A 23,355-nucleotide genomic window follows, 5' to 3' on the forward strand; every position below is an offset into this window, starting at 1 on the left:
CAAGTTCTTTCGGAGCTATGTTTGCAGGGAGATTATAGTTCTAGTTTTGTCTAACTTCTATTTGCTGAACGGAGCTTGTAGTTCCAAGTCAACACAAATTGGTTCAATCGATAAAATTAGATTTTTTTTTTTTTTTACAAAAGATCACGTGTTCGAATCTCACAACTGATGTCTTCAAAATCAAGATATGTCTTTGGCAGTGTGTTCGAATCTCACTGTCGATATCTTCAAAATCAGGATATATCTTTGACAGCAAGTTCGAAATCAAGAAATGTCTCTAAAATCATAGATTGTAAGCCGGTGTCTTCAAAATCAGGATATGTATTGTCGAATCCCACTAGTGATGTCTTCGAAATCGGGATATGTCTTCGGCAGTGTGTTTGAATCTCATTGCCGATGTCTTCGAAATCAAGATATGTCTTCGGCAACAGGTTCAAAATCGAGACATGTTTCCGGAATCATAGACTGTAGGCCAATGTCTTAAAAATCAAAATATGTCCTCGACAGCAAGATTTGAAATCAGGACATATATCTGAAATAATAGATCACTGACAATGGTACTTATAGATTATCCACCAACATAACTTTTGCATTTGCAATAGGATTTAAACACATAGACCTTTTGTGAAGATATGTCTTTTGCAGCAGGGTTCGAAGTCAAGACATGTCACCAGAATTAGATCCTTCAGTTTTTCAAATACTATAAAAATTTTTAAAAAGTACTCTAAAAGGTATTTTAAAATGTAGTCTAAATTTTTTTTTTAATGTTTAAAAAAATTTCAAATTATATTTTAAAAACTCTACTACTCTTAAATATTCCGAAATATTTTCTAAAAAATATCCCAAAATATACTCTAAAAACTCTGTTACAGTAAAATTTTTCAAAAATACCCCCAAAAATAACTAATCCGAACGGAGCTATAGACCTTTTGTGAGGATATGTTTTCGAAGTAAGATTCGAAATTGAAACACATCACCACAATCATGGGGCACTTATAACGGTACTTATAGATTATCCACTAACATAATCCTCACATTGACAATAGGATTTAAACACGTAGACATTTTGTGAATACGTAATCTGATGCATATAATGCAGAAAAAATGGAATTTTACAAATTCTACTAGCATTGAACTTGGTATTTGTAAAAGAATAGCACGTTGTCTAAGAATGATGATAATATGTTAAGGCAACATTATAATATCCAAGGCAGCGAGGAGTAGTATTACCATTACCAACAGCGACAGAAAATGGTTTTAAAAATCAGTCGATCAAAAATTCAAGTACCAATCAATAACCGATAATCTACCCGTAAAAATTGCCCAAGAGAGTTCAAGAAATTCATCGAAAACAGAAACTCAAAATACAAAATAATTATTAAAAGTAAAAAAAAAAAAAAAGAGAATAGTGTAGGTTTTTCTACCTCTAATAATATCTACCTCCAGAGAAACTACCTAAGTTAGATATGTAATTTCCAACGATTTTGTTACATGCGTATAGTTCTAGTGTCAACATCAGTGAGAATATAGCTTGATTGTGGCACATCTTGAAATAATGGTTTCGATCATTTCCAACTCTCAAATAGTGGAGAAACCTTTTTAAATAAGCTCCATTAATTTGGATTGCATTTTATTTAAGAGATTTTTTTTTGTAACTTATAAAGGGTGTATGCAAGACAAAAAAAAGGGATAAAATTTTGCTTAAAGAATCTTTGACAAATTCATTTCCCAAATTGTAAACCAAACCGAAATATTAGCTCATCGTCAATTTCAAAATGCCCTTTAAGTTTCAACGTTAATTACTAGAGATTTGACATGCAGAGGCATTAATTTGCATTGATTTGTTGAAAAAAGAAAAAGCAAACACAAAATACTATATTTTTTTAGCGGGTTGAGGACCTGAGGCTTCAATCTTCTCGTACGATCCATATCCTCAATGATTGCATTCTCTTCTCAATAAATGTGAATCTGAAGGGACAAGAAGGTCCTACACTTGTACACGGTGGAAAATTCTGCATCCACTTCCCGATTCAGATACTTGCTTCCTTTTTTTTTTTTTCAAAAATGTATAACCTAATCTATATTACACTAGGAGGAGGGGCAGATCTATGGAGATTCAGGAATAATTCAAAGAAAACTGAACCATCACTAGACCAAACGGATGCAAAATGTACCCGTCTGAATCTTTTAAACAAAGCCACTTTTGCTTTGGTGTGGCGACCAACCCAAAGCTGGTGATTAGATATTTGCTTCCCCAGGGTCCATATGTGGTTGGTTTCTATTGTGCGGATTACAGGTTTCCATGGTACGTCACTTCTTGAAGCCAGATCCTGAATCTTGAGAGCAATAATGAATAAGTTGTTTGCTTCACTTCATGTCTCCGAACTGCAAATAGAACTAGATTCCAATCTTGTAATTGATTTATATTTCTTGCAAGAATACTAATCATCATGAATTTGCTTCACTACTGTCTGATTGTTAGAAGATGACTTAGGAGGCCTTTAGTTGTCTCATTTTGTAAAAGACAAATAATTAGATTAATGCATATTCTTTCATATAAAAAAAAATGAATAAAAGTGTCAACCTTCCACCCCTTGCTCTTAAATTGCATAAATAAAGCTTGAGAGTTGAGAATTTCCACATTTATTGCCACACTTTAGATGCTATATTTAACTTTTTATCTTTTCGAGATACTAATACTTGAAGGATAAATTCCTCTTAATTAGTGCTGGTTGGACGTTGTTAAACAAAATTATAAGGGAAAATGTCTATTTTAGTCCCTCATCTTTAGGGTCTTAGCCAATTTATCCCCATCTATCACTACCACCATTTTAGTCCCTTATTTTTGCCAAAAAAAAAGGGGTTAATCACATTTTATCCCCTTAAAGAATACTCCATTTGTCAGTTTACCTCCTAACCTTTAATTTTGCTCACTTAACCCCCTTTAGAACAAAATTGTCCTTGCATTATTTTGACTTTTCATTTACCTTGTTTTCCTTTCTTTTATTTCTTTTTCTCTTTCTTCTTTATTTAATTCTTCCTCTTTCCTACAAAAATCTTCACCTTAATGATTGAAATTAAAAAAGAGGAATTGCAGAGATCTATCTTCTTCTTAAATGATTAAAAAAATATTCAAATTACTTTCCTAAAATACAAATTTTTTAGCCTTTCAATTCTTTTAATTTTGGATTTTCCTCTTTCCTTTCTAGTTTCTCATTTTATTCTCAACAAAATATCATAAGATGAAATTGTTTTCCTTTCTTTTATTTCTTTTTCTCTTTCTTCTCTCTTTCATCCTTCCCAATAGAAATTTCATTTCAACGAAAATTTTTGTTTTGAGCTTGTAATTGCATATTTCTAGGTGAAGGATTAAAAGGCATCAAAAACTAATTTTGATTTATTGTATGATGCCACGTGTCACAAATTTCAATTGATGATTATTAATCAGGTCACAATTTCATCTTAAGATATTTTCTTGAGAAACTAAAAAGGAAAGAGAAAAATCCAAAATTAAAAGAATTGAACGGCTAAAAACATTGTATTTTAGAAAAGTGATTAGAATTTTTTTTAATCATTTAAGGAGAAGATAGACCCCTGCAATTCCTCTTTTTTAATTTCAATCATTAACGTAAAAATTTTTGTGGGAAAGAGGAAGAATTAAATAAAGAAGAAAGAGAAAAAAAATAAAAGAAAGGAAAACAAGGTAAATGAAAAGTCAAAATAATGCAAGGGCAATTTTGTCCTAAAGGGAGTTAAGTGAGCAAAATTAAAGGTTAGGGGATAAACTGAAAAATGAGGTATTCTTTAAGGGATTAAAATGTGATTAACCCAAAAAAAAAATTCAATTTAGGATCTCTAACGAAAAATTAAAAATTTCTAATACTATTAGTCACATACAATGCGTTTGCATTGTTAAAAAGTGAACATTTTGGTCCATATCTTCAAAGTTGTGTCCAATTTTGTCCTTAAAAAAACACACACACACATGCGAATTGATATATGTTGACATGTAAGGGATAAAATTAGACGTGACTCTAATGATAATGGATTAAAATTATCATTTTTAATTGTACACATGCTGCATTCGGGAGTAACTCCACTAGAAATTTTTACTTTTCTGTTGGAAGGTCTAAATTAACTTTTTATAGTAAAGATAAGGGATCACAATGGTCACAATAATAAATAAAGGACTAAATTAGTCAAAACTCTAAAGATAAGGAACTAAAATGATCTAAATCTTGTTTTGGGTCTTTAAACTTAAAAAAGTCCCAATTTGATTTTTACAAAACATCTCAATTTGATCCCTCAAAATAAGAAAGTGTCATTTTAATCCTTCAAAGTAGCACAAAAGTCTAAACTTTAGTTCCTCAAATTGAAAACCAAACTCTCAATTTGCTCATCCAAGTCGATAAAATAATTTCAACTTGGTTTTCCTAATTTAATCTATAAAAGTTAATATATATGAAACAATCAAACTATTGAAGACAAAAAACTAACATGACTCTTTTACTTTCTAAAACTTTTCTTACTTTATTTACTTCAATTAGGGAAAAAAAAAGTGCCTCATTTGTTGAGATAAGTTATTTTTTTCTACATTGATGAAACCTCAATATGACTCTATATTGCAATAAAAAAAATAAGTAGCAAAATGTCATAAAGTAAGTAAGCAGCAAAATATCATAACTCTGTCATTCAAACAGTCAAGGGACAAATACTTTTTGTAAAACAACTAAAATGAGTTCACTTATTTTTCTCCTTTTATAGTTTAAATCATCCTAGAATAAACCAATTGGTATTGCTTCTACTGAAATAAGTTGAAAGGATCAACCTCGCAACTTTCTCCAAATTGAGAATTTCTCAATATAGGGGACCAAATTGAGATTTGGACTACTTTGTGTGACCAAAATGAGAGGCTTTTTCAATTTGAGGGAAAAAATTGAGATGTTTTGTTACTTTAGAGTATTGTATGGACACTTTCCAGTTCAAAGAACTAAATTGAGAATTTAGAATACTTTAAAGGACCAAAATGAAAATAACTTTAAGTAATTATAGCGGTAGTTTGTTGGGTCCAATTTCAAGAATGTCAAGGTGCATGACAAAAGCTTTATCGGACGTTTATGCATCGAGTCACAATCATGTATTCATGTTACGCTTGAAAGGAAAAAGACATGAAATCCACAACAAAACCAGTCTCTTCCCTACTTATATTTGCCCAAATTGAAACTCCAATGAAGCATTATGCAGAAGAAGTTGAGCAATATGCAACGGTGACCACTTAATTGCTTCAAATCTTGAAAGCTTCCTTTTGTCTTGATTCAAGTGACCCTTCAGAACAGTTTTGACAAAAAAAAAAAAAGTAATCCTTCAGAACAAGTAGAAGAAATCATGGATGCAGAAAGGTTACTTCCGGACTGTAGCTCCCAAGATGGTGTTAATGCTGAAAAGGGTTCCTCTCCCAAGGTCACACTTGCAGTAGTTTGCAGCAGCTTTATTGTTCTCTGCTGTTTTTTCACCTATGGCTGTGCTGTAAGTTGCATTTCTTTTTAATTGGCAGTTTAAGCTTTCCTTGTTCTGTATTTTTTTCCCTTCCTTTTTTTATTTTTCTGCAAGCTTCTATCTTGCATGTTTCAGTTTGTTGTTTGGTTATTTTGCCATCAATGCATTTGAATGCAAGAGGAGTTAAGCAGATATAATTGGCGGATTTTTGCACCAATATTTACTGCTGATAATTAGACCAGTCACTGTAATCTCGAACCAGTGAAAGGGGCAAAAGTTTGTAATGGAATTATTATCATTTTAGTCCCTTATCAATAGCGTTAATGGGTTGGAGCAATTTAGTCTCCTAGGGTCTTGGTTGATTAAAGGGAGTTGATGAAAAATCACCCAAGTTATATTGAAATCTGTCCAATTTAGTAGATTTGGAATTGGGAATTTTAAAGGATCAAAATGGTCCATAGCCCACATCCAAAACATTGAAGGCTAGAATAATATTTAGACACCATGAACCATCATTCTCTATAACGGAAGGTATCAACTTCTCTTATGTGCTCTGCAAATTTACTCTGTTTTATCTTTTGGTCACCCTTCAGTTACTCTTGGTTACAATCATGAAGAACCATTCTACAAGAACTTGACATCAATGTATTTTGCACGGTATGTTATCAAGGCAATCAAGCCAAGCCAAGCTTGAGGATCACAAACAATCGAAGTCCAAAAGTTCACGCTTGAGTTTAAGCTCGAACTTTACTGAGTCTACAATCATGAGCCTATGACAACTAAAGTAAAGATCAAAATGCGTGCAATTATTACAATTGGCTTTGGGTTGGGGGATATAGAAATTTTGCAAAATTTAAAGGCAAATGGTAGGACAATTGAATATGTTGTTTCCTATTTGTCTCAATTTCTTCTTTATGGTACTGCAAGACGGTAAAGTAGAGATATGAAGTGAAAGAGGAAATGGAGCTGATGCAAAGGACAGTGGAGGTCTGCAATCTCTGATCTAGGAATTACAGAATGTTCGGAGAAGTAATTTGAGGATCAAAGAAAAATGATCATGAATTGTTATTATTGAGAGAGATGAAGGTTACAGAGAAATGAGGAATGTAGCTTTTACAGAAATGAATCAACAACCCTCTTTGGTTCTCAGCTTCACGTTTTATAAGCAAACTAAGGCGGTGGCTTAAGTCGGTTACAGTCTAACTAACTGATGACGTCATAAACCAACTGACTAACTAACTGCAACTAACTTCAGCTGCAACAACATGCATAATCCAAATCACGTGCATCAATACCCTCCCCTCAAACGGTCCTTGTCCTCAAGGACTGAAATTGGGAAGTTGGAGCTGTAAATCCTGCAGGTATTTCCAAGTAGTATCCCCTGGAAAACTGTTACTCCATTGGACCAAGACCTGAGTAGGAGCAACCCTTCCACGCCTAACCAAACGTCTATCTAGTACAGCAATGGGTTCCAACATTAGCTGTCCCTGGTGTGTAACTCCAGTAGGAATATGAGGTTGAATGGATCCTGTGCTGACCTTCTTCTTGAGTAGGGAAACATGAAATGTATCATGAATACGGACATGTGAGGGCAAAGCCAATTTGTACGCCACTGCTCCCATCCTTGCTAACACTTGAAATGGACAAAAATACGGTGGAGATAGCTTCTGACAGTGATGAGATCTTAGTGAATGTTGTCCGTAGGGTTGAAGCTCAACATAAAATCGAATTCCCTCTCTGACCTGTGTTTATCAGCTAACTGTTTCATCTTGTGTTGAGCCTTGGACCAATTATGACGCAGAGAATGAATGACCTTCTCCCTTGCATGTAAGCTCCTGCCAACAGATTCAACTGCTGTGGCCTCTGGCAAGTAAGGAATGTGAAGAGGAGGAGGTTGACCATAGACTATCTCATAAGGGGTGAACTTAGCAGAAGAATGATAATTTGCGTTATACCAATATTCTGCTAAGGGCAGCCATAAACTCCATGCCTTAGGGTGATCACTAACCATACACCTCAAGTAGTTCTCTAGACACCTGTTAACTACTTCTGTCTGGCCATCACTTTGGGGATGGTAAGAAGTGGACATGTTTAATTGGACACGTTGTAGTCTAAAGATTTCCTACCAGAATGAGCTCACAAAAATAGGATCCCTATCACTCACAATGGTCTGAGGTTGACCATGTAGCCTGTAAACTTGGTCCATGAATAGTTGGGCAACTGAGATGGTTGTATAGGGGTGAGCTACAACTATAAAGTGGGCATATTTGCTAAGCCTGTCGACCACCACTAGGATCACCTTCTTGCCATACGAGATTGGTAAGCCTTCAATAAAGTCCATAGAGATATCAGTCCAAATCTTCTGAGGTATAGGTAAAGGTTGTAATAATTCAGGATAAGCTGCATTATCTGACTTATGTCTTTGACAAATGTCACATGATGCTATATACTGAGCCACATCTTTGAACATGAATTCCCAATACAAAACCTGTTTGAGCTTTCTGTAAGTTACTTCCACTCCAAAATGCCCCCTTGCGAACTAGAATGCCACAAAGCAATCAATTTGTCCCTTAGAGTCTAATTATTGACAACCACCAATTTACCCTTCCTCTTTAACAATCCTTCCTGCCATGAATAACTGTTGGAATGTTGACCACTGCTGGTTAACTTTTGGATCAATTCCTGAATTTGGGCATCCTGCTGCCAACTCTGCTGTATATCCTTGATTAGGGAAGTTGTGATAGTGACCAGAGCATACACTGAACTACCTCCCTATGGTTGCCTGGACAATGCATCTGCCTATTGTCACTCCCCTTCTTATACTGTACCTCATAATCATATCCCATTAACTTGGCTATCCATTTCTGTTGCAATGGTGTGTACACCCTCTACTCAATTATATACTTCAAACTCTTATGATTAGTTTCTTCCCACCAAATAAGCTCTCCACTTCAGAACTGCAGTTACTATAGCCAACATTTCCTTTTCATACACTGATAGAGCCTGATGCTTGAGGCCCACTACCTTACTAAAGAAAGCCAGAGGTCTCCTTTTCTGCATCAATACTGCCCCAATCCCATTTCCAAAAGCATCAATTTCCACAATGAACTCCTCATTAAAGTATGGTAAAGTCAGAACAAGGGGCTGCTCATAGCTTCCTATAATCTTTTAAAAGCTTGAGTAGCCACATCATGCCACTGAAACTGATTCTTCTTGAGTAGGTATGTCAATGGCCTTGTAATTTTACCATAGTCCCATATGAATCTCCTATAGTATCCCGTAAGCCCCAAAAAACCTCTCAACTCCTTGATTGTCTGAGGTATTGGCCAATTCTTGATTGCAGAGATTTTCTGAGGATCTGCCTGAACTTCCTCAATATTGATCACATGCCCCAAATAGTCAATTTGCTGTTGAGCAAATGCACACTTACTCCTTTTTGCCTTTAATGTGTGATGTCTCAACAGTTCAAATACAATCCTAAGGTGTTGCAGGTGCTCCTTCCAACCACAACTGTGTATCAAAATATCATCAAAGAAAACTAGTATGAATTTCCTTAAGAATGGTCTAAAGATGCCATTCATCAGACCCTGAAAAGTTCAAAGAGCATTAGTTAGCCCAAAGGGCATAACTAGAAACTCATAGTAGTCATCATAAGTTCTGTAAACTAAGAAAAAGGGAAAAAAATACTTTTCTTCATATTTTTGGACTACACAATATACATATATATACACAAATGTAACTTAATTTAGATTCTAAAATCATGCTAATCTAAATCAATCTACTACCTAATTAATATACGATACTATAATCATATGATATCTAATTAATACATGATACTATAATCATATGATACTATAATCAAATCTTTCCTAACATTTACAATATCAAATCTTTCCATAGTATCAGATCACATATTTTCAACACTCCCCCTCAAGATGGAGCATAGATTTAATCGTGCCCATCTTGCCACAAATGTAATCAATTATCGGACCATTTAGAGGTTGAGTGAAAATATCAGTTAACTGTTCTCCAATTCTCACATGACTAGTTGAGATCAAGTTTTGCTGAATTTTTTCACGAACAAAGTGGCAATCAACTTTGATTTGCTTTGTTCTCTCATGAAAAACTGGATTTGATACTATATAAAGAGCAGCTTGATTGCCACACCATAACTTCATTGGAAGTGAATTATTGATTCCCACCTCACACAATAATTGATGTATCCATATAAACTCACAAGTGTATTGTGCCATAGACCGGTATTCAGACTCTGCACTAGAGCGAGATACTACACTTTGTTTCTTATTTTTCAATGATACCAAATTACCTCCAACGAAAATACAATATCCAGTTGTAGATCTTTGATCAATTTTAGAACCTGTCCAATCCGCATTTGAGAAGCATTCAACATGAGAATGACCATAATTACCATATATTATACCACGCCCTGGAGCTCCTTTAAAATAACATAAGATTTGCTCTAAAACTACCCAATGGGTGGTTCTTGGTGAGGACATAAATTGACTCACAATATTAATCGGATATGCAATATCCAGATGAGTCACAGTAAAATAATTTAGTTTCCCCACTAATCTCTGATACATTTTAAGATCTGAGAATAACTCCCCATCATCTGCTGCAAGGTACATGTTGGGGATCATTGGTGCACTACATGGCTTAGCACCTAGCTTTTCTGTTGCTTTCAAAAGATCAAGAACATATTTCCTTTGGCATAAGAAGATACCTTGTTTACATCTTGTAACCTCAATGTCTAAAAAGCATTTCAACATACCCAAATCTTTTGTCTGAAAGCGCGATTGAAAAAAATTTTTAAGAGCTGCAATACCTGCATTTAAAGCTGTTAAACGAATCAAGCTGTTCGTTAGCTCGGTTCGTTTCGGCTCGTTCGTGTTCGTGAAAGGCTCGTTCGAAATTTTAAACGAATCGAGTTCGAACGAATTTTTTTGTTTGATTAATAATCGAGCGAACACGAACATGTTCGCGAGTTTTAACAAACGTTTGCGAGCATGCTAAACGAACGTTCGCGAACAGAGTATGTTCGCGAGTTTTAACGAACGTTAGTAAACATAGACATAATTATCATTTGACAAATTTTAGGGTTAATTTTATGGCTGGACTTTTATATTTGGAGGGCAAATTTCTTTGTTTTATTTGTTGTTTTTATGTTAATGTTAGTTATATAGTTAATGAATAATAGAATTTAGTCACTTAGTACTTTAATTATTTTTTAGAATGATTAATAATTTGCATGGCATATTTAAAGCATAAAATAATTTGGATTCGAGCATTTCGAACATGTTCGCGAACGGTTCGTTTATATTAAATTAGCCGAACACGAACTCGAACTCGAACTCGAACACGAATTTTACTTGACGAACCGAACACGAACACAGGTTTAGAGTTCGAAAATTAACGAACGAACACGAACGTTGTTCGAACTGCTTAACGAACAGAGCTCAAACATGAGATACTCGATTCGATTCGGTTCGTTTACAGCTCTACCTGCATTGTTACTACCAGTAATAATAATATCATCAACATAAACCACTAATAGGATAATACTAATTTCAGATTATTGATAAAAGACAGAATGATCCGAATTACACTTCTTCATGCCAAACTCTTAAACTACCTCACTGAATCTTCCAAACCAAGCACGAGGACTTTGATTTAAACCATATAATGACTTTCGAAATTTACAAACCTTACCAGACTCCCCCTGAGTAATAAATTCAGGTGGTTGCTCCATATAAACTTCCTCTTGCAAATTCTCATGAAGGAATGCATTCTTAACATCTAACTGGTACAAATGCCAATTATTAGTAACAACAAGGGAAATAAATAATCGAACAGATATGAGTTTTGCTACGGGAGAAAATGTGTTTGAGTAATCCACCCTATATGTCTGAGCATACCCTTTTGCAACAAGACGAGTTTTGAGGCGAGCAACAGAAACATTAGGATTGACTTTTATAGCAAACACCTATTTACAACTAATAAGTTTCTTACCTTTTGGTAAATGAACCAAATCCCAAGTACCATTATTATCTAAGGCCATCATTTCTTCCTCCATAGCAGCCCGCCAACCAGGGTGTTTCAAAGCCTCAAATAAGCATTGAGGAAGAGATATTGAATCTAAGGAAGCAGTAAAACAACGCAAGGAGGGAGACAAATAGTCATATGAACCAAATTATGAAACTGGGTAAGTGCACCGTCTTTTACCTTTTCATAAAATAATAGGCAAATCAAAACTGGAATCTAGAGGCTCAGGAAGTTGTGGATCAGGACTCGGATTTGTAGACAGAGAAGGTGGTGGAGGATGTGAGTCTATGTGTTGAGAACGACGAGAATACACTTGAGTGATCGGTGGTCTTGTAGGAACAGTTGTTGTAACAGTGTAGATTAAAATATCATTTCCTTCTCCCTGACTACTATAGACATTAGACTCAAGAAAAAATGGATGCGTCTCAAAAAATATAACATCAGCAGAGACTAAATAACGATATAAACTTGGAGAATAACATCTATATCCTTTTTGAAGACGTGAATAACCCAAAAAACACACACTTGAGAGATTTGGGATCTAATTTAGACACTTGAGGACGGGTATCACGAACAAAACAAGTACACCCAAATATGCGTGGCTCAATGGGGAACAAAGATTGGGTTGGAAACAAAATTGAATAAGGAATCTCACCAGCAAGCACAGAAGATGGCACGCGATTAATTAAGAAACAGGCTGTTGAAACCGCATCTGTCCAAAATTGCTTAGGAACCTTCATGTGAAATAGAAGGGCTCTAGCAATTTCTAATAAGTGCCTATTTTTTCTTTCAACAACACCATTTTGTGGTGGTATGTCAGGACATGAAGATTGGTGAAGGATTCCATTTTCTGACATATATGAATTAAAGGATTTAGAAAAGTACTCTTTTGCATTATCACTTCGCAAAATGCGGACAGACACATTGAATTGTGTTATTATTTCAGAACAAAAGAAACAAAAGATATTAAATAAATATGAACGACTTTTCATTAAATAAAACCAAGTAACACGAGAGTAGTCATCAACAAATGTGACAAAATACTTAAAACCATACTTAGATACTATTGGACAAGGGTCCCATATATCAAAGTGCACTAATTCAAAGGGGGATGAAACCCGTTTATTGACTCTAAGCAAGTAAGGCAAACGATGATACTTGGCAAATTGGCATGACTCACAATCTAAATGGGATAAATTCTGAAAATTTGGATACAACTTCTTCAAAGTGGATAGAGTTGGATGACCCAAATGGCAGTGAATTTCAAGCGGAGTCAAGGTGGAGGAACATGCAACAGGTTTCGGTACTTTTGATGAAGGGGTTTCAAGTATATACAGGCCGCTAAACTCATGTCTTTTACCAATAATCTTCCCTGTCATAAGATCCTGAAAAACACAATATTCAGGAAAAAATGAGACAGGGCACTTGAGAGCTTTTGTAATTTTATTGACTGAGAGTAGGTTAAACGAAAAATTAGGTAAGCATAAGACTGAATATAAGGGGATAGATGATACAGAAATTGCTATACCAGAACCCACAACTGAAGCACATGACCCATCAGCCAAAGTAACATTCGGATGATCTTTGTTAGGATTAAAAGAGGAGAGAATACCTTTATTACCGATCATATGATTTGTTGCACCGGAATCGATGACCCATTTGTTAGAAAATGATACAAGACATGTAGTAGGTTTACTTGAGTGATCAATAGAAGGAGAATTGGTACTAGAAGATGGGTTAGCAGCTTTTTGTGAGGCCTGGAACTCAATAAAGCGGGCAAACTCATCAGCAAAGATGAGTATGGATTTATCAGAAGGTACAAAATTATTTTCCTGAGTTGTGAAATTTGTAAACGGGGGCTGCTGTTGAGGTCTACCATGAAGGTCCCAACACGTATGTATGGTATGGCCTGGTTTCTTACCGTGATAACAGATTCGTTGATTTGAGTTGTACTGTCCATGACCAGCAATCCCACCAGTCCCATTTTTGCCACTGTTTTTACCATTATTTCCTTGACTAGCTCCATTTCGACTTATGAGAGCACTAGTAACATTGGAAGTAGACAAAGATCTCTCAGTTCTCAACACTCGTGTAAAAGTATCATGGAGGGAAATAATCTCTGGGCTAGAGAGCATTTGTGTTCGAGCAGCATCAAACTCAATTGGTAATTCTGCAAGAAAACTCATTACAGCCATTTGTTCCCGTTGAGACTGTTGAGTTTTTTACATCAGTACTAAAAGGAAGGAGAGATTTCAATTCCTCATACACACGTTTAAAATCCATAAAATATTCTATAAGGGATCTCTGTTGTTTTTCTGAACGGCAAAATTCCTTGCAAACATCATATATATATGATTTAAATTACCCTTACCAGAATACAAGAAAACCAAATAATCCATAAAATCTTTAATAAACTCACAATGATTAATGAGACTGACTATCTCATTATCAATAGAGTTTCGGATCTGCAAAAATAATTTTGCATCTTCCCTTAGCCAAACCTTCTTTTCTTCTCCATCAACAGGCGAGTCATCAGTGAGATGATCATCTCTATCAATGTTGTGCAGATATATCCGAATAGTTTTACTCCAATCTAAAAAAAAATTCACTCAATTTGTGTTCAGTAATTTTTTATGTTGTAGGAATAACATCAGAAATTACTGTTTTCATCTCTCTACTACTACCTTTCATATCTGCCATTATAATTTACACAAGAAAAACCTAAAAGTGACTCAATAGAGTCACGTTAAAAGACAAATTGATGACAGAGCCTGAAGCTCTGATACCATGTAAACTAAGAAAAAGTGAGAGAAAATACTCTTTTTCATATCTTTGGACTACACAATATACATACATATATATATATATATACACACACACAAGTGTAACCTAATTTAGATCCTAAAATCATGCTAATCTAAATCAATTTACTACCTAATTAATATATGATACTATAATCATATGATACCTAATTCATACATGATACTATAATCATATGATACTATAATCAAATCTTTCCTAATATTTACAATATCAAATCTTTCCATAATATCATATCACATATCTTCAACAAGTTCTGAAAGCTATTTTCTCCACATCTTCTACCTTCATTTTAATTTGATGATATCCAAACCTTAAGTCCAATTTGGTAAAGAATCTTACTCCAAAAAGTTCATCCAATAGCTCTTCTATTAGGGGAATAGGAAACTTATTCTTTACAGTGGCATTATTCAGTTGTCTGTAATCAACACACATTCTCCAAGACTTATCATTCTTTTTTACCAAAACTACTGGGGAGAAGAAAGGACTAGAACTAGGTCTGATGATACCACATGCATGCATTTCAGCTACCAACTTTTCAATTTCACCCTTCTGAATAACAGGATACCTATAGGGTCTCACATTAATAGGTTCAGTCCCCTCCTTTAGAACAATTTTGTGGTCATGCAGTCTTTCAGGTGGTACACCAGTAGATTCCTGGAATAGATCATCATATTCACTCAGCAAGTATTCAAGTTCCAGTGAATTATTGACCTGTCGCCCATCTGTGTCAGTAGAAATAGTAAAAAGGGATAATGGCCCCGGTTCAGGATCCTGCACCATTTTAATCAGACAGATTTGTGCCTCTGCAATCTACTCAGGTTTTTGAAGTATCTTCTGCATTTTCTTCTATCAAACCAACTACAACCCTTACTGTTTCATTCCCCTCAAGACCACCTTATGGCCATTTTGCATGAATTCCATCCTAAGATCACCAAAGTTCCACTTCACATCTCCAATAGTGGTTAACCATTGCATACCAAGAACTAACTCACATCCCCCTACAGGTAACACTAGCATATCAACCTTGAATTCTTGTCCCTGCATCTTCCAGTTGAAGTCTGGACAAAGGTCTTGGGTGGTCAATTTGTTCCCATCTACTACCTCTACCATCAATGGTTCAATTCTCTGTGTGGTTAACCCCAGCTTCTGTACTACCTTGGGGTGAATGAAGTTATGTGAACTGCCACAATCTATGAAGATGTTCACAGACTGTTTCCCTACATGCCCAGTGACCCTCATTTCCTAAAATTAGGAATAGTCATGTTGGTCATGGCATTGAGGGAAATATGGGCTAGCTGCCCCTCATCCACTATGCCCTCTTCATCCTCTGACTCGTTTTCCTCCTTATCTGAGGTATCATCCCAAACTTCCAATCTATGAAATGGCTTGCTTCCACACCTATGCCTAGCTGTAAATCTCTCATCGTACCAAAAGCAAAGTCCCCTTGCCCTTTTTTCATCCATCTCTGCCCTACTCAACCTCCTAAAAGGTTTTTTAATAGCTGACTCTAGCTGCCTTTCATTGCTAGGTAGTGCTGGGAAGGTAGGTAGGGGCAATAGTGGCTTAGAATCTGTCTTCCATCTGTGGCCAAGGGCATTAGCGTGGAATTGTGAAGTACTAGTACGGTTTAAATAGTTCATGAAGGAGTCTGAATAGTTCATGAAGGATTTTGGTATCACCTTTCCCTTCGACTGCATTGACATCTTGGCCTCTTCAATCTTGGCCAAGATTCTAGCATGTTGCACATTTTTAGGCATAAACATCCTTATGGTCAACTGGATCTTTGGCTTCAATCCACTCAAAAAACAACTTGTAGCATAGTCTTCAGGAAGATCCACTCTATTAAGGAGCTCCTCAAACAAATCATGGTACTCCTGTACTGAGCCATACTACTTCAAGCTCTTAAGCTCCCCCATTGAGTCACCATATAAGGAATCTCCAAACCTTGAAGCTAACTCCCTTATATATTCTTCCCAAGGAGGAAACTCACGCGTAAGTCTAGATTTCATAAAAATTTGGTGCCACTGAAGAGCTTTACCTTCCAAAGTTATTGCAGCTAACTTAACCTTCACTAAGCTTAGAGTTTCATCCACTTCAAAAAACTGCTCACTCTTGTACAGCCATCCCCAAAATTTCGGAAAATCAATCCGTGACAGACGAGAGGGAACTTGATAACCTCCTCTATTACTGGCCAGAGTATCTGAATTGCGAGGAGAGCCATTTCCTTCCACCCGAGCCTTTTGCATGTGCAATTCGATCACCAGGTTTCGCAAAGCTGTCATTTCCTTTTCAAATTGCTCCTGTTGTTCTTTCAACATAGATCGAACGTGTTCCTCCATTTTCTGGACACCCTGAGACCTAGTGCCCTCTACCATTAATGAACTGAGCTGGATTAACCCAGCTCTGATACCACTGATGCAAAGGACAGTGGAGGTCCACAATCTCTGATCTAGGAATTACAGAATGTTCAGAGAAGTAATTCGAGGATCAAAGAAAAATGATCATGAATTGTTATTATTGAGAGAGATGAAGGTTACAGAGAAATGAGGAATGTAGCTTTTACAGAAATGAATCAACAACCCTCTCTGGTTCTCAACTTCACGTTTTATAAGCAAACTAAGGCGGTGGCTTAAGTCGGTTACAGTCTAACTGATGACGTCAGCTGACGTCATAAGATTCTTACTAACCAACTGCAACTAACTTCAGCTGCAACAACATGAATAATCCAAATCACGTGCATCAATGGAGCATTTGTGTTATCAACACCTAGCCCCTAATTTCTATTGACGACTTGAGAGCTGGTGCCACACTATTGAGGCCTAGGAATTAATTTTTCAGAAAAGTGGAATATATGGATCCGTGGGGTCGCAAGGTTTGAGTTCTATCTAGTTTAAACCGGTTCGTGTAATTCTTACTACATCTAGTGTAAACTCATATAGTTTTGGTGTAATCGTGAATTTTATACCAACTTTGTTGTACGAATTGACAAATTCAACTTTACACCCAAGTTGTACAATTTTACACCAAAAGTTGTAAGAATTACATCAATCGGTTCGAATTGGACAAAATTCAATTGCGAAGCCCTATTTCTGAAATTTAATCTGCAGGATGACTATCCTAAGGGCACTACATGTGAGCTTAACAGTTTCCCACATGAGCCATTACAAAATTTCTTCTGTCAATGGCAATATCTCTCGATGTTAACTGCTAATTGCGTTTTTGTTTTCTCCAGTGTGGATATTCATCTCCTGCTGAATCTGGAATCATACATGACTTGGGCCTTTCTACTGCAGAGGTTCACAACCTAAACTCCTGAACCATGGGATTTATTACATATGCACTTTGCTATGCTATTGTCAAAAGCAAAGCTAGCTTGTATTATGTGAATAGACGAACCTGGACTATGACTAATAGTAACTACAGTAGTAAAATGTCTACATGAAATCATGGCAATGCCGAGGTGATAACACTCTCAATTATTCGTCTATGTTTGTTAACGAGACTAGTAGTGCAATTATAATAAATAGAACTTATTTGTGCTGATGTCTGGTAGCATACATGACTAAAGAAGCACAAAGCTACTGTACTAACAACATCACCCCTTTCCACATGAAACTTGTTGATTGCAGGTTCGTGTAGCTTTATTGGAAAAGGTTTACAAATTGATGCACTGAGAATTATATACAAAAACTTGAGATTTTAAGTTTTACCATTTTTCCTCTGCATGATTCTCAGCTTGATAATCAAATCTGAGGCAATAGGTATTAGTGTGTACAAGGATTTATCCCCTTGCAAAACCATTAACCATCGACATCAGCTCTGTTTTGAATATAAAAGCATTGCTCAGTACATATTATCTGCTTATTATGCTGCAAATCTGTTTGAACAGTAACGCAACATCAGTGCTCCTGTCAATATTCCTTCTCTTGCTGGTTTGTGACCTTTTCTCATAGCCCGTTGCTTTTTCAGTATTCGACTTTTGGGTCATTGTTGTTATTTGGATCCATGTTGGGTGCAATCATAAGTGGCAAAGTAGCTGACATCATTGGTAGAAGAGGGGTAAGTTTGTTAAGTTCTAATTTAAGAAGTATTAATTAGGAGGAGATTCATCATTCTCAATGCAGATGAAACTAATATTTCAACTCTGCCCCTTTGGGTGCAGGCATTATGGTTTGTTGAACTACTACTCATCATTGGTTGGCTAGCAATTGCTTTTGCAAAGGTTCCTTCATTTCTCCTGTCCTAGAATTGACAATTAACACGTTTTCCATTATTTATTCTGTCAAGATTAAGCACGTCTGTCAGAAGTTGTTTCAGGGTATACGTATGATAAAGCTCGATATTCTAGTGGTTTGGATTTCTTAAGGCTTGAAAAAGATTATTTCAGAAACTACCTTATTTTCTTTGTAAACTGGTCCAGAAACAATTCATAGCACAATAGACTGTTGATAATATGCCAATAGATATTGTAATGGATTGGAAAAGTGAATAAAAAAAAACTGACAACTGAAGTTTTTGAGGTAAATATCATATTACGGTGCAATTGCAAAAGAACAAATCTGCAAGGATGTCTTCAAAAGGTGACATTGCGTTTAAGTAAGCATGTACTAAATCAGGAAAGCACTAACAATTCAACTTTCACAGGGCGTGTGGTGGCTCATAGTAGGAAGACTGTTGTTGGGATTCGGCACTGGAGTTCAAACTTATGTGGTAATTGAAGCAAGTTTATCAAGCTATTATCCTTTTGTTTATCAGTTTCTTTCATACGTAGACCTACTTTTATTCTGGTTCACAGTCCATCATATATGTTGCTGAAACCATACCACCAAATATTCGAGGAGGATTCACAATGGCAAGTCAGGTAAACTGAAAAAGTAAGATGTTCTTTAAGGAAGCAATACCTCTCCTAACTGCATTTCCTATAAACTCACAGTTAATGGTATGTGCGGGCATCGCTGTGATGTTTTCCTTCGGGAACATCATTCCATGGCATTTTCTAGCCGTAATTGGTAATGTTGCTTTCTACTCTCTGTCACTTTTATAAGCTGAAGTCATGTTGATTAGTGCATTTACTTATTTTTCCTATTAGACAAATTGCATGCGTACTTGTAACAATTTCTTTGCGTCATGTTTCCAGGAACCATACCGTGTATCATACAGCTCATTGGGTTATTCTTTGTTCCAGAGTCTCCTAGATGGTTGGTGCGTTTTATTTGATATTTGCTGATTGATGTACAGAAATAGGAGATAGTAAAAAGTAAAGAATTTGACAACAGTCACATAATAACCTATCTTCCATTCAAAGCAAAAGCCATAGTAAATTAGTAATATAGTGCTTTGTTCAGGACCGAGTAACCAAATGTGGGGAAATCCCTGACAGAAAAATTTAAGAGTTTTTAGCACAATGAGATGCCGATTATCACGTATCATATTTTATTCCCAATTTTCTGTTGTGTAAAATGATAGAATAGGTCATAAAACATTTCTGCTGGGAGAAAGGACAAAAATTTTGAATTAAAGTTTTTAGACGAGAAAAAAGAGTACAACTATTTCTTTTGTAAACAAACTAGACCTTGGTGTTTATGCTATGGCATCAAAACTTGTCGGAATGAAGTTATAAAAGAATTTTAGAGAAAAAGGAAGACAATTTTCAATGTGTTCTTCGAAGAAATTTCTTAGAATTTTGCCTCTCCTTTCTTTTTGTTAACTTTTATTTTGTCCTGCTGACCAGGTTTGCTTTTTCTTTGATTGCTTTTACTAATAGTCCAAACTATTAACTTACTTGCAAAGGAAAAAGGGTTGAAAATCGAGTACCATATTTGTTTCCATACTTGCTCTGTTAGCTGATTACATGATTTGTTCCCTGTAGGCAAATGTTGGTCGACAAAAAGAGCTAGAAGCAAGTCTTCAATGGCTTAGAGGTAAGGAAACTGATATCTCTCAAGAAGCCGCTGAGATACAGGTAATTTATAGACATCACATTTTAGAAACTGAATCTCTTAATTGAACTAAGAAGAAAAGGCATTACCATTTCTATTACCCATTCATAGCTGGCAAAATTATAACGAACATGAGATCTTGTAGGACTGCAACCAATCTCTATATAAGCAACCAATCTCCAGATTTCAGGAGTTGCTTGAGACGAGATATGCCCGTCCAGTCAGTGTGAGCTCCAGCAGTTCAATCTGAGAAGGGCCTGCAACAATTGTTAACATGTCCTATCTTCCTAATTCTTGTTATATATTTTCAGATTGGAGTTGGACTATCTTTCCTGCTACCATGGGGAGGCGGTAATGGAGTTTTATTATACGCAAGCTCGATATTTGATACTGCAGGTAAATTTAGAGTCTGGATTAATTTGATCCAGAAATATAAAAGACTTCGACTTGAGAAATTAATTTCCTAAATTGTTTTCTCTTCTCACCCTTTAGTCAATGGTGTATTACTTGGTACACTGTGAGAAAATTGATACGACATGCACGTAATGTGTTAAGAGAACTAAACTTCAGGTGATGACAGGTTGTAATGTTGGTATTGCAACTACGACTATGTCTTTTATTCAGGTACTCAAGCTTGAATGTGGATTATTTATAAGGCATCTGCTTGATGTGTATTTTACGACATGTTAGCATTTTCTGCAGATTCCGTTTTCTGTTTTAGGGGTTCTCTTGATGGATAAATTTGGAAGAAGGCCACTTCTAATGGTTAGAATGTCGACTATGTTTTTCTTTTATTCTTTCATCTATTTGACATTAATACCAGAAGTTTCATAGGTGGATTTGGCTGGAGCATGCTTGGGAGGCCTTCTTATAGGAGTGGGATTCCTGTTGCAGGTTTTATTGGACGTTTCAGTTATCTCTGTTTCATTGATCATATGAAAGTTAATTTTCTTAGATATTGGTGGATATGAGCAGGATTTAAAACTGCCGGTGGATCTCAGTGCAACAACAGTTTTTGTTGGCATGCAGGTAGCTTCATGAATAATAGTAAAACATCACTTGAACAAAATTTTTTAGCCATTAGTTTCTTTAGTTACATTTGTTATCATTTGGCTGGAAGATTATAACAGAAGTATGCAGCAAATGTATGAAATCTGAAAATCGCCTTTCATGCCTTTTGGAATTTCATTCCTGTCTATTGCAGAACTGAATTTGGACATGATGTTGCTTTATTATAGATTCTTTATCTGAACTAGACAATACTGAACCATTTGTATTTTCTTATTCCTGCCACCAGATGTTCTTTGCATTTTTTGCCTTTGGTGCTGGTTTACCATTCGTCATCATCGCTGAGGTTTGCCATTTTCAATATACTCTTTAATTGTATCCTTTTCAGACTTATCAAGAGGTGCAAGACATTTCAAAGAATCTGAACCCTTGTCTAATTGGTGTCTTTCCATTGCAGGTATTTCCAATGAACATAAAGAGCACAGCTGGAAGTTTAGCAGCTTTCATTAACTATTTGAACTCGTGGATTGTCGCCTATGTCTTTAACTTTTTGTTCAAGTGGAGTTCAGCAGGTAACTAATCACTCTCTCTCTCTCTCTCTCTCTCTCATTGTCGCCTATATATATATATATGTATAACTTTTAGAAACTCATAGGAGCCATAGAAAGTAAAAAAGCTTAGCAAATTTTCGCACATCCTAACAGATTCTCAATTGTTTCTTTTGGAATAATCTTTTTGGTTGAATCATGAGTGAGCAGGAATGCTTTGCGTGCCATGCGATTAACTGAGAAACATAACAGATATGCTTGTTTCACCTTCCCTTTGAATGTTGTCCTCCAGGAGCATTCTTCATATTTTCGATTATCTATGCATTGCTGATTCTCTTCGTCCTCAAGATGTTGCCTGAGACAAAGAGGAAAAGTCTTGAAGAGATACAAGCACTGTGGACACAAGAAGTGCACTGATATTTGCAGGAACTTCTTATACAGCAACGCACAAGTTGTAAGGTCTTAATAACGATGATGCATAAAGCACTGATCCCAGATGTCAAAAATAAGTCGTTGGATTGTAAAACTAAAAACCAGATCATAATGGCTTGTTAGGTCCGCTTCTTTTCCATGAAATTCTATGTTTCGACAATGCCAATTTTCTCCTTCCAATTGATTCCTTACCTTAGCAGCAGCTGGATTAACATTTAGCCATTATAGGGGCTTGTTGAGTTCTCTTCTTATCTGTGGAATTCTATGTTTCTACAATGCCAATTTTCATCAAAATATTTACAACCTATTATTATCATCAATCAAAAAAAAAAAAAAAAAACTGACTGAAAGCTGAATACTAATCGTAAAGTCACATAAACAAGACAATGAAATGAACCAAAGTCTGAAAAAACAGCCCAATTTGAGTACCAGACTACCAATCCTGAATGACAAATCACACAAGAGAACTTTAGTAGAAAAAATAAAGAGCAGAATGTGAAGATCTATCTAGTCTGGAAAGCCAAGTCAGGAATCAATTCGTGCAAACAAAATACAACCAGCAACCAATTCCCACACCATATCTAATGGAGGAAAAAAGAAGAAAAAAAAAAAGGGTAAGAACATCTAGTACTTTCCTGTGCATGGAATTTTATTATTGTTGTACCTGTTCATAATTTAGCATATAGAAATAGGTTCACAATAGCGTTTTTGGTAAATTATAAGATATCTACAAAAAGCCATTTCACTACAATTTAAAGGAAAAAAGACCCCCAAGATAGAGTTAGATTAAGCATACCAAACACTAAAAATAACCAAAGAGAACTCAATTTTAGGAGTAGATGAAGTGGAACAAAAATTCTGTAGATATGTGAGTGAGAGTCAAGGAAAGCAAATGACAAGCACATGATAGTTTTAAAAATAACCGCAATCACTAAATTTTGTATCATAAGATTGTATAATTTACACTACTCTTGACATGCTTATCATTCACAAAATTTCTAACTATGATGATTCTATTTCATTATTTGCCAATGCATCAATCAATT

At 35.7% G+C, this 23,355-nt stretch overlaps 1 protein-coding gene across 3 annotated transcripts; it reads left to right on the forward strand.

Annotated features, from left to right (window-relative positions):
• Positions 1-5,105: 5,105 nt before the first annotated feature.
• On the forward strand, positions 5,106-22,493 carry LOC113727565 (sugar transporter ERD6-like 5). Of its 3 annotated transcripts, none has more exons than XM_027251795.2 (18): positions 5,106-5,526; positions 17,615-17,677; positions 18,352-18,441; positions 18,545-18,604; positions 19,027-19,092; positions 19,178-19,243; positions 19,316-19,391; positions 19,520-19,584; positions 20,252-20,344; positions 20,467-20,547; positions 20,633-20,717; positions 20,902-20,945; positions 21,024-21,086; positions 21,156-21,215; positions 21,297-21,350; positions 21,619-21,675; positions 21,787-21,901; positions 22,170-22,493. In XM_027251795.2, exons 1-18 carry the CDS (start codon positions 5,386-5,388, stop codon positions 22,292-22,294), a joined length of 1,404 nt encoding a protein of 467 aa, XP_027107596.1. In that variant the 5' UTR covers positions 5,106-5,385; the 3' UTR covers positions 22,295-22,493. The 3 variants fall into 3 exon arrangements, with proteins under 3 accessions (XP_027107596.1, XP_027107597.1, XP_027107599.1); XM_027251798.2 differs by lacking the exon at positions 5,106-5,526 and adding an exon at positions 5,838-6,027; XM_027251796.2 differs by lacking the exon at positions 17,615-17,677.
• The last annotated feature ends 862 nt before the right edge of the window (positions 22,494-23,355 follow it).

The sequence above is a fragment of the Coffea arabica genome, chromosome 2c (assembly GCF_036785885.1).
Source record: "Coffea arabica cultivar ET-39 chromosome 2c, Coffea Arabica ET-39 HiFi, whole genome shotgun sequence".
Classification (NCBI taxonomy): Eukaryota; Viridiplantae; Streptophyta; class Magnoliopsida; order Gentianales; family Rubiaceae; genus Coffea; species Coffea arabica.